The 12627-nt window shown below is 15.9% G+C and overlaps 2 protein-coding genes across 2 annotated transcripts; both read right to left on the bottom strand.

The window, feature by feature from the left end:
* Positions 1 to 1602: 1602 nt before the first annotated feature.
* On the bottom strand, positions 1603 to 9853 carry PRELSG_0202400 (conserved Plasmodium protein, unknown function; the record flags this gene model as incomplete). Its single annotated transcript, XM_028679802.1, has 2 exons — positions 1603 to 6978; positions 7076 to 9853. 2 exons carry the CDS (start codon positions 9851 to 9853, stop codon positions 1603 to 1605), a joined length of 8154 nt encoding a protein of 2717 aa, XP_028535485.1.
* Positions 9854 to 11510: 1657 nt separating this feature from the next.
* PRELSG_0202500 (conserved Plasmodium protein, unknown function) lies at positions 11511 to 12491 on the bottom strand (the record flags this gene model as incomplete). The annotated part of the gene is made up of 4 exons (XM_028679803.1): positions 11511 to 11678; positions 11809 to 12107; positions 12199 to 12268; positions 12426 to 12491. 4 exons carry the CDS (start codon positions 12489 to 12491, stop codon positions 11511 to 11513), a joined length of 603 nt encoding a protein of 200 aa, XP_028535486.1.
* Positions 12492 to 12627: the final 136 nt, after the last annotated feature.

Below are 12627 nucleotides of genomic sequence, written 5' to 3' on the forward strand. Positions count from 1 at the left end.
AAAAAAGAATAAAAAATATATATATATATATATATATATCTAAATATAATTATTTCTTTAAAAAGCTAAGAAAAAAGAAATTCAGAAGCCTGTAAATTAAAAAAGGATAATATTAAAATATTTTTAATAAAGTTTTATTCCAGGAAGAAATATATATGCATATATATATATTATGTAAACTTTTAATTAAAAAAAAAAAAAACAGAAACAGAAATAAAAATAAAAATAAAAATAAAATATATATAAAAGAAGATAAATAAAACAAAAATAAAGATAAGCAATTAAATCAAGAAATAGTTCATTAAAAATATATCCCACAATTAGTAAAATTCAAAATGAAAAAAAAAATTTAAGAACATACATAGAGTAAAAAATAAAATGTATCAAAAAGAAAAAAAGAAAAAAAAAATATTATATTATGTTTAATCATAGTATACAAAATTTAAGATGTATTAAAATATTAAAAAAAAATTATATATTTGTATGTATATTCTTACTTTATTATTTTTTTTTTTTTTTTTTTGAAGTTTGCTTAACAGGTAATCCAGTGAAGTTTCTCTTATTTATATTAAAAATTTTTATATATAAGAATTTTTTTAAAATTATATCTTTAGGATAAATTAAGTAAAAATATAAAAAAAAAAAAAAAAAAATCCAATATAAAATAAATTTGAGAATATATCTTTGATTTGAATATTCGAAATTCTCTAAGAGATATGCATATATATTCATATTTTCTTATGAACGCTTTTATATATATAAGTGGGTGCATAAGAAGTATGCGTATTTGAAATATTAAAAAAAAATAAAAAATAATATCTTGCTATTTCATAATAATAAAATTAGTTTTTTTCTTATGTTTTTGTTTATTTAGAAAGAGAAATTAAAAAAAAAAAAAAAAAATTACTATTGATAATAAAAAAGGATGTATTTGCATATAAGTATTTTGAAGAATATTTTTGAGAAAATTAAAGAATAGATGCATATAAAATAACATATTTTAATTTTAGCAAAATATTACCTTTTATAAAAATAATATTTATAATATAAATTAATATATAAGGATAAGAAAAAATATATATAATTTAACAAATGGTTTTTATATGTAAAAGAAAAAAAATGTACAATATTAAATAACATATGTAAAACATATTAGAGAACAAATGTATACCTTTTAGTTTAAAATAAAAGATAATAAATATATAAAATGATTAATATTTTAATTGATATATTTTTTATTAATATATTAAAAGTATTAATATTCTAATGAGTTTCTTATAATGGTAATTCTCTTTATAATGACAAAATTATTCAAAAAAATTGTCTTCATTTTTTTTTGAGAAAACAAATATATTTATAAAAAATATGTAATTTTAAAAAAAGAAGAAAAAAATTCGTTGATATGTTCATATAACAATTAAAAATCAGTATTCTAAAACTTTATAAGAAGAAAACACAAAAAAAGAAAAAAAAAATTAAAATAAAAAACATAAGAGAAACATATATATATATATATGTTCTAATTATAAATAAAATTTAAAAATAAAAAACATCCTAAACAAAAAATAATTAATAATAAGTTGGAAGTGATAATATTAATAATTAAAAATCTTTTTTTTTTTTTTTAAATTTATCGCATAGGTAACATAATTGTGAGCATGAAAAGTGATGGTTGTGTTCACATTTATTAATATAAATAATATCATTGGATAAATAAAAATTTTCATTGTTTTTCTGCTCCTTTATTGGATCATTAATATTTGTATTTAAATGAGTATTAAAATAATGCTTATGCTTCATATCAAAATTTATTACCATTCCTTTTTTCTTTTCATGTGTATAATTTTTAATTTGTTGTCTTATTTTATTTTGAGTTACTTGGCAATTATCATTAAAGAAGGTATATATATCATTCATATGTTTTAATACTTCAATTAATGGTAGTTTAATTATTTTCATCTGAAATTTTTTAAATTTAAATAATAATCTTTTACATATTTTATGAGTATGAATATAAGAATTTATATTAATTACAAACAATATAACTTGCTCAAACAAATAACTAAAAAATAATACTTTATAATTTTCTTTCATTACCCTTTCACTTATGCTAATATAATATTTCAGGCATTCATTAATGATATTAAAAATTATATATTGATTAATCTTCTCATCAGTCAACTTATTTTGTTTTAAAATAAATGTCAATATATATATATATAAAAAAATTAAATTGTATTCTTCTATGTTGTATATCCAATACGAATTAATTAAATCACAATTTTTTTTTTTTTGATAATCTTCCAAGTTATTTTTAGTCATATCTCTTTCTTCAATATTATTAAAATTTAGAATTTTTTTCTTTTTTTTTTTTAAAGTTCTTATATCTTTACATTTTTCTGAATTTGTTTCATAAGAGTTTTCATCATGTATATTCTTATTAGTTTCTGCTTCATTTTTTTCGTATTTTTTTGTAGATATATTTTCCTTTTTTTCTTTTTGTTTATTTTTTTTTTTTCTACTTTTTTCATATTTATTTACAAAATAGTCATAAAAAAATTTTGCATCCTTTTTATAATTTATTTCTTTTAATAATTCTTTCAAAAATTCTCCTTTCTTAGTCAAATATTTTGGTGTATCTTCATCTTTTTTAGAAAATAATATCTTGACTTGTTTTTTAAAAGGCATAAAGTAATAGTTGTAAATATCAATTTTTTGAGAAAAATTTATATAATATATATCATCATAATTAATATTTTTTGAAAAAGTCCATTTATTTATATTATCAAAAGCATCATAAATTTTTAAAATATTACTTTTTATTAATTTTAAACACATGTCTATTATTTTTATAAAATTACCATGCTTCTCATAAATATATAATATTACATTAACATTATTGTATTTCTCATATATATACAAATACTCTTCTGCATTTATATTTTTAACACACTTATAAACCTTTTCCTTCTTATATCTACATAAAATATCTAAATAATTGGAAAATATTTTCTTAAATAAATATCTTTTTATCATTATTGGCAAATCTAATTTATATAATAATAAAAAATATATCCTCTTTTCTATTTTATCTGAGAAATTACTTGTATGAATTAAACTGTTAATGAAAAATTTACAAATTTTAAGTAATTTAATACTAATATTAGTACAGTTCTTATTTTTTTCTTTCAAAGCATTTATAATTTTTAATCTATCTTCATTTCTACTAAATTCGTTATTTCTTCCTTTGTTAAAATTGCTCATATATATATATGTAGTCTCATTTGATTTTGTTTCTTTTTCTTTTTCTTTTTCTTCTTCTTGTCTTGTTATATTTGTATTCTTGCAATCATCACTATTATTTTCATTTTTTTTGAAATAATAATTATTATCATTTTCATTATCATCTCTATAATAACCTTGTTTTTTTATATAAATCAATCTTGTTTTATGAGAAATAATATCATCATTGTCTTTATTGTACATTTCTTTTTCTTTTTCTGTAAAATTTTTTTTTTTTTTGTTTAATTTTTTTTCAAAGAACCTTTTAATTTTACTATGAAAAACAAAATAATTATTCAAAATGTAATGAATAAATAAATCATTAAATATATTGATATGTTTCAACAAATCAGTATAAAAAAGATACCCATATACCTTTTTTTTTAAGTTTTTTTCTTTAAAATAAAAAAAAATTTTATAATAGATGTATTCATATAAATTATTTAAATTATTATTTTTATAATATTCAAGTAATATATTATAATAATGAAAATAGTCTAATAATATACAATAAATATTTATATACTTACTATTACAACTAAAAAATAAGATATACTTTAATAATTTTTCAATCTCTTTTTTTTTTATTTTATTTTCTTTTGTTAAGCTTTTTTTTTCACATAAAAGCAATAACTTTTTAACATATAATAATAAAATATATCTTAAATTATTTTTGCAAAAATTTATTGTAAACAAATTATTATTATTATTATTATTATTATTATTATTATTATTATTATTATTATTATTATTATTATCATTATCATTCTTTTCTTTTATCTTCTTATTTAGTTTTGCGTTATTTTGATTATTAAAAGAATAATCAAAAGAATATTCATTTTTTAATTTATTATTTTTAAATATACTATTATTATTTGAAATATTTTTAAATATATATATATCTTCTCTACTGTTTCCATCGGTGCTCATTTGCTCTTTTCTATTATTCATATGATTATCACTATTTGCTTTATCAGAATCACACTTATTTAATATATTGTTTATATCAAAGCAGAAAACTATATTCATAATATAGTTGATTATATTATAATTAAATATATCATTGTTCCTGAAATGCAACTTAATTATTTTTTTTTTTATAAAGATATTTTTCCTTTTTAAACCAAAAATTTGAAAAAAACTTCTTATATTTCTATTGGAATTATAAGATAAAAATTGACTACGATAAGTTTTATACTTTTTAAAATAAACTTTTTTTTTCCTCCTCAAAATATTTAATTGAAAAAGAAAATTAATAAAAAATATATTCAAAGAATATTGAAAAAATATATTATTAGAAAAAATAAAAAAAAGTATTAACATATATGTAATACTGTTTATCGTTTTGTAAATGTGTTTTCTAATAAAATATATTTGTAGTATAATCCATTTAACTAAATCAGTTATTTCTTTATTTTTAATTGTGCTAATTTTTGAATTAATAAAATTAGACACCTTTATTGAAAAAAGACTAATTTCATAAAAATGGAAACACTGATTAATACCAAATAAAATTTCTTCATAAATATTGTCACATATGTTCTTATCTAACTTATTTTTTAAGATTTCTCTTAAATTGTTCTTATAATTTATTAAAGCTATAATTAAATGTATATAAAATTCACAAATATTTTCAACTAATTTATTTACTATATCATAATTATTGATAAAATTATAATAAAAAAACAAATTATTTATCAAAAAAAAAGATTCTGATAAAGATATTTGTAACAATAAAAAGATTCCATTTTTATCTAAATTAATATCTTTAAAATTAATTGTTTCAAAAAAATCTTCTTTTTTATTATTTGTATTTCTCATTTTATTAGTTATATTTGAATTTTCCATAAATAAAATTTCATTTCCACAATGTTCATTTATCTCTTCATTTACAATTATCTCATCATTAATTGATTTCTCTAATTCTTTTTCTAAATAACTTGTTTTCTTTTCTTTGTCATATGCATATGTTTCTACTTTTTTAAAATCATCAACATTAATCTTATTTATAATTTGATCTGAATCATTATGTAACAAAATACCTAAAAAGTTTCTATTATTTGTAGAATTTAAATATTTTTTATCATATCTATTACACAAGTAATTAATAAATGATATAATATTTTTATTTAATGTGCAGTAATTTCCTCTTTCAAAAATAAAATAGGAATACATAAAAAAGATATTATCATAATTAGATAAATTGTTGAAAACAAAATTCTCATATATATTTTCATAATTATCTTTTAAAATAAGTATGTTATCTCTTTTGATAGAGTACCTATTCATAGTAATTGAAAATGGGAGCTTAAATATAACACAATATATGTAATCAAAAAAAAAGTGTGTTTGATAAAAATTTTTAAATAAATATGAAGGAATATATATAGGGTAGTTTTCATTTTTTAAATTATTTGATTTACAAAAATTGAAAAAAAAAATATTTTTTTTTCTAATTATGTAAGAAGTAAAGAATTCTGATATTGTTATTTTATCTTCATTATGTTTATTGTATAAAAAGGAACATATATGTATTGGTAATAATGAAATTATATTTTCAATTTTTTTCTCTAAATCTATATATTCAAAAATTTTACAAAACTTGTTGATTATGCATATAAAAGAATATATTTTTTTAATTTTTTTAATTCTTTTTTTTATATTTAAATATTTATAAGCAAAATACATATCGAAATTCATAAAAGATCTTTGTGTATCCTTTTGTGTAAATAATTTTTCATTTTCTATGATAATATTATTTATTTTACTAACTTCTAATGAAAATATAAATCTATTTAAATATGCTTCATTAAAAATAGTTCCTTTTTTGTTAGGATTATTTCTAACATCTTTATTATTAAATATAAAATTAGAAAAAAATAAAAACAAATCATAATTTTTATCATCATATAAGGAGAACATTCTATAAAATCTCTTAAAGTAATCTATCAAATTATATATTAGTGTATAATGAGTAAAATATATTTTTTTATTTATAATATAATGCTCACTTGTATAAAAATATATATTTTCTATATTATATACTTTAAATATTTTAAAAATGTATTCATATATATTTATATTAAATTTAACACTTAATTCTAAGCCTAAACTACATAATTTTAATATTTCTTCTATACAAGTTTTGTCAACTACTTTTTCATTTATATAAAATTTTTCGGAATCTATAACTTCTCTGATAGTTTTTTTATTTAATAAAAATGAATTTTCACTAGGTTCTTTTTCATTTGAGCATAAATGTGTAAAATTTGATGAACAGATAAATTGATCATTTAAATTAGAAGAAAGAGGAGATTTAGTACATGATGAAGATGAATTTGATGATGATAATGATGATGTTATATAAGAATATGTTGATGCCGATCCTGATGATGACGATGAAATAAATTTAGAAGATGAAATGTATTTTGATGAATGTTCTGATAAATTACTTGATAAATCATTAGATAAAAATGATAAGTTACTTTGATACTTTTTTAAATTGGAACTTTTCCTAAAATATTTACTTTTATTATCGAAATCATATATAATATTTACATCATTTTCTTTATATTTGTCATAATTTTCAATTATATCTTTTATCTTCATTTCAAAAAAAAAAAAAAAAAGTGTTTTTATTTTATTTTTTTTTTCATCTTCATTTAATGGAAAATCCATTAGAACACACATATTTCCCTAAAATAAAAACAAATAAAAAATTTTAAAAAAAATTAATTTATTTTTTTTTTTATTTTTTATTTTTTACTTTTTACTTTTTTTTTTTTTTTCTTACATTGTATATATATAGGAGTAGAATTAGAAGCAAATTGTATTTTTTATAATAAAAAAAAAGATATATTAAATATATCAATGAATTTATAACTATTATATCAATCTTATTATTATTTAAAATATAAACATAAATTAAATTTACATAAAAAAAATTAACTTCATTATTATTAATATTATTTATATTTAGTTCATTTTTATTAAACAAATAAAAAATAAAATTAGAAATTTTATCATATTTATTAATCTTGATATTTTTCGTATTTATTTTAATAGAATTATCATAAGATTCAAAATGTTTTCCACATTCTGAAATTAAATAACTATTCACATTACTTACTTTTTTTTCAAATAACAAAAATAAATGGAAATTTTTTCTTAAATACATTATTTGATATATATATAATTTATATCTGTCATAAATAATAATAATATTATTATCACAGCTTTTCAAGTAATAAATAAAATGATTTAAGTAAATTTTTTTTTTTATTTTAACTTCGGAAATATATTCTATTATAAAAAGCTTCTGACCATAACCAACACAGAAACAACTATTTTCTAACAAACACAAAAAAGGAATATAACAGTTTTCTTCCGATAACTCTTCTTTTAATTCATATGTAGATTCTGTTTCGAATTTAGTTGTTAATTCTTTTTCTATTTCTTCTAATAACTTGCTTCTTTTTTTTTCTTGTATTTCTTGTTGCTTATATATATTTTTTTCTTTTTCATTTTGTTCATAATCTTGAGTGTTTATTATATCTCCATTTTTATCAAATTGAATGATAAAATATATGTTATTATTACGAAACAAGGATATCTTATTGAAATATGATACTACTAATAAATTCTTATAAAAAGAAATATTTAATATTTTAAATTTAAATTTAATATCTTTTACTATAGTAAATACATTATTAAAAATATTATTATTGCTATTTAGGTAAATAATATTATAATCACTAAAATATATAAGTTTTTTTTCATCAGTAAATAATGAATAGCAAATTTGATTTTCTTTCGATAAAAGATTGTTTTTTTCAATATATGAACATAAATATTTATATTGAATATTAGATCCATTAAAAAATATTTCATATATAAAAATAGAATAATTCGTATTTATACATAGTTTATTCAAATTATTTATATCAATGTTCTTAATATTCTTAATTTTCTCATTCTTAATAATAGCATAAGGACTTGAATAAAAATTAATATCAAATGTCATACAAGTTTCATTATAATTATTAGTTAATAATTCATCAATATAAATTCTTATTTTTTCTTCATTTATTAAGTTATTTTCATTATTTTTAAAAAATATTAGAGAATTTAGATTTAATAATTTAAAACTAAAAATTAATATTTCATCATTATTCATTTGCAAACATAAAAAGTTACTGTTAAAACAGTAATGAGAAATATCTCTAATTATACAACTTTCATTATTATTATTATTACATTTAGAATTCAAAAAAAAAATATTCTTATAATTAAAATTTTTCAAGTAAAATAAATTTTGTTTATCATAAATAAATTTATAAATATTTCTTAATTTTATACTCTTTTTTTTTCTTATGAAATATTCTATATATAAAAAATTTATATCTTTTAATAAATTTCTATTTGTAATATGCATATTTTCTCTTTCTTCACTTTTCGGTAGATTCTTTAAATTAACTAAGTCATTTTGTGATGATTTGCTTAAATGAATTAATTCAGATTTTTGAGAGTCATATGTATCAACATAACTTTCATTTTTCAAATTTGTTATTTTTTCTGATTTCGCTTGAACTAAATTATTATTTTCTGTATTTAAACTTTGGTCTTGTTTTAATTCGTAACTACTGTTTTTTATATATTTTTCTTTCTTTATACTTTTTTTTTTTTTATATAAATAAAGATATTTATATATAGTATTACTAATATGCATATTGAATTTAGTTAATTCATATTTATCTTTTTTGAGTATTGAATGTAGTTCATTTTCATCTAAATTAAATATATTTGAATCTAATACATATTCTTCTTTTTTTTTTTCGTTTTCATTTTTTTTATCTTTCTCTTTTTTTTCCTTCCTTGTTATTTCGTAATTTGAAAACAAAATTTTAACTTCCTCTTTTTCGTTATTGTTCTTATTTTCATATACTTCTTTGATGATCCATTCATCTTCATTGACATTTCCTAAATTTAGAATTTCATCAACTTTTTTATAAAATAAGTTTTTTTCATTTTCATTTAAATCTTTATGTATATAATTTTTGATATGATCATCAGTTATTAAACTATTGCTTTTATCAGTATTTTTTTTATTTTCTTCATTAACTTCATTATTTCTATCATTTAATAAAATTAAATCTCCTTTTTTTTCATCTATAAAATTATCATTATTTCGTATTTCATAATCACCATTTTTCTGCATATTAAAATTCTGTCTAAAATTTTCAAAATTATTTAATAATTTTTCATCATTTGTTTTTGATTCATTTAAAATAGTAATTTTTTGTTGGTATTTTTTATTTGAAAAGTTATCATTATTAATAAAAACGAGATTTTTAATTTTTTTTGTATCTTCTTCTTTATTTATAATTGTATTTTCATTATAAGAACTTTTTTCAGATTTGCAAAACAGCTTTTTGTTTTTTGATATGTTAACTATTTTATTGTTTTTAATTATTGTTTCTTTGCTTTCCCTAATATGCTCACTTATAATATGTTTGTTATTAAAAGTATCAAAAGCATAACTTTCATTTAATTTCTCATTTTCCTTTTCCATTTTTTTTTTTTTTTTTTTTATAGTTTTTTTACTTTTGTTATTTTCTTCTTTTTTTTAACTTTATTAAATTATTGTAAATATAGTTCTTACTCTTTTTAGTAGTCATCTTATAAAAAAAATAAATATATATATATATATATATATATATATATATATATGAATATAATTATAATTTTTCATTAATAACTAGAGACAATATATTTTGAAATCATTCAATTTTGTTTCTATAGAAATTCTTTTATTCTTGATTAATTCTACATCTTTAATATTTTAAAAAATAAATTTTCAGAATTATTTTATGAAGAAAAAAAATATATGAAAATACTAAAAAAAAAGAGCATTTAAATGTGAACTTTTTATTTTATTTTATTTTGAATTTCCAGAAATAGCAAAGTATTTTAATTACTGTTATAGCAATTCAAAGATACTTTGCATTTTTCCTTTTTTTCATTTATTTATTTTATTTTATTTTTTATTTTTTTGAATATATTTCATTTTCTTTTTAATATGTAAAATCAAGGAATGCAATGAAAAAAAAAAAAAAAATTTGAATCTTCCTTTATAAAAAATATATTTTTTTTTTTATTATTTATTTTGTATAATTTTTTCTTTTATCCTCTTTCCTTCTTTTTTTTTTATTTTTTGAGAAAATTACTTTTAGCTTTATGTAATAACTTGAGAAAATGAAAAATAAAAATTTGATCATTTAACAACTTCATAACTTTTAAAATTTTACTTGATTCAGTACACATTTTTTTATAACTGAGACAATAAAACTTAAATGGAAAAAAAAATAATATTTATAGTTTTAATACTTATATATCCGTAATATATAATAAAAAAAAAGTAATATTATTTTAAAAAAATTCTTTCAAAATTTTTTTAAAATCTTGTATTTTTCTTTTATATATTTAGGAGCACAAATACTTTTTTTATTGTTATATTTTAAAAATAAAATAAACATTTCAATATTTTTTTTAATTATTTAATACAAAATTATATAAAGTGAAAAAAATATACAGAAAGAAAATATTTATTGGATAAAATGTATCATCTTATTCTTTAGTAAAATTTTCATAATATTTTGACGATCTATTATATATTTTTTTTTTTTAATCTTACTATTTACAACATTTTATTTTTTCTTTTAATTGATCATTACGTATTAATTATATCATTAATATATTTTATATTATCATATTATAAATATAAGAAAATTTTATTATTTTGTTTATTTTTAATATTACATTTTATTATATACTTTTTTAAAAATTTTATCAAATTATCAAAGGAATATTCTATTTACAATTTTTATTTAATAAATTATTTTATGTATATAAATACATATTCATTTATATGCATTAGGTATTCCTCTCTTTTGATAAAAATAAAATGTATATTACTTTTTTTTTATCATATTTTTTAAATAAGTTTAGTAGAAAATAAATTAATATTATCATATATATATAAATATATATATGTATATATTTTTGTATAAATAGAAAAAAAGAAACAAAAAACAAATTAATTTTAGAAAATGCATTTTCATATTAGACATAGTTTTATATTTTGTAATTTTTTATTATATCTTGAATTCTTGCCATATCATTTGGAATTTTGTGTAAAATTTCCTTTTTACGTACTCTTAATATTATTCTTATTCTTTTTTTTTACTTGTATTACACATTTTTTTGTATAATTCTTTTTGCTTTTTATTATAATCCATTTCCTCAATTTTCATTTTCTTCTCTAAAGTTGCCGTTTCTGAATTTTTATTATCCAATCTCATAATTAATTTTATATTTTCTCTACATTTATCAAAATCCTTCATAAAAAAAAATTTTTTTTTTTAAAATAATCACATAATTAAAATATAAATATGAAAAGAATATGTTAAATAAAAAAAAAAAAAATATAACTAAAAGATTTTATTATAAAATAAAATTTGATTATACTTGAATACATAAAAATGAATTGGCTCTTCTCAGAAATATTTTTATAAGAGTATCCTTTTTTATATATTTATTTTCATTGGTTGCATCATCTTTTTTCTCTTCATTTATTTTATTTACTTCCTTTTCACTCTTTTCATTATTTTCATAATAATTTAATATCTCATCTAGATTCATTAAATTTTCTAAAATTATATTACATTGATTAATGCACTCAGAAAATTCCTTTTTTTTAAAATGATACAAAGATAGGTTTAATCGTAAACTTATTTGCATATCTCTATTTTTCGTTGTTGGATATCCTAAAAAAATTATGAAAAAAAAAAAAAAAGGATAAAATAATAATAAAGAAACCTTAAATTTTTTAAAATTATATAAAAAAAAAAAAAATACCTCTCATTGAGTATTTTATACATTCTTTTAATGCTTTTCTCCATAAGTTATTAGCATCTTCTAATTCTCCCTAAAATTAAAAAAAAAAAAAAATTTACATCTATTTTATTTAAAACATTAATTTTATGTGTATTCAAATATATTTAAGAATATATATATATATATATATATATATATATATATATATATATATATATATATATATATATTTCTTTTTTTTCTTAAACATTTTTCCATTTTATATTTGCTTCATTCTTTAATTCTTCTGGATCTAAATCTTCAGATAAAAACATTATCAAATAAAAAATTTTTACAAAAACTAAATTTCTTTTAAATTTTTGTATAATATTAAAGAAAAACAAAAGTGATCAATTTTTAAAGTTTTTAAAATAAGAATTTTTTTAAGTATTTTTAAAAATATATAATTAT

Source organism: Plasmodium relictum (genome assembly GCF_900005765.1).
Source record: "Plasmodium relictum strain SGS1 genome assembly, chromosome: 2".
NCBI lineage: Eukaryota > Apicomplexa > Aconoidasida > Haemosporida > Plasmodiidae > Plasmodium > Plasmodium relictum.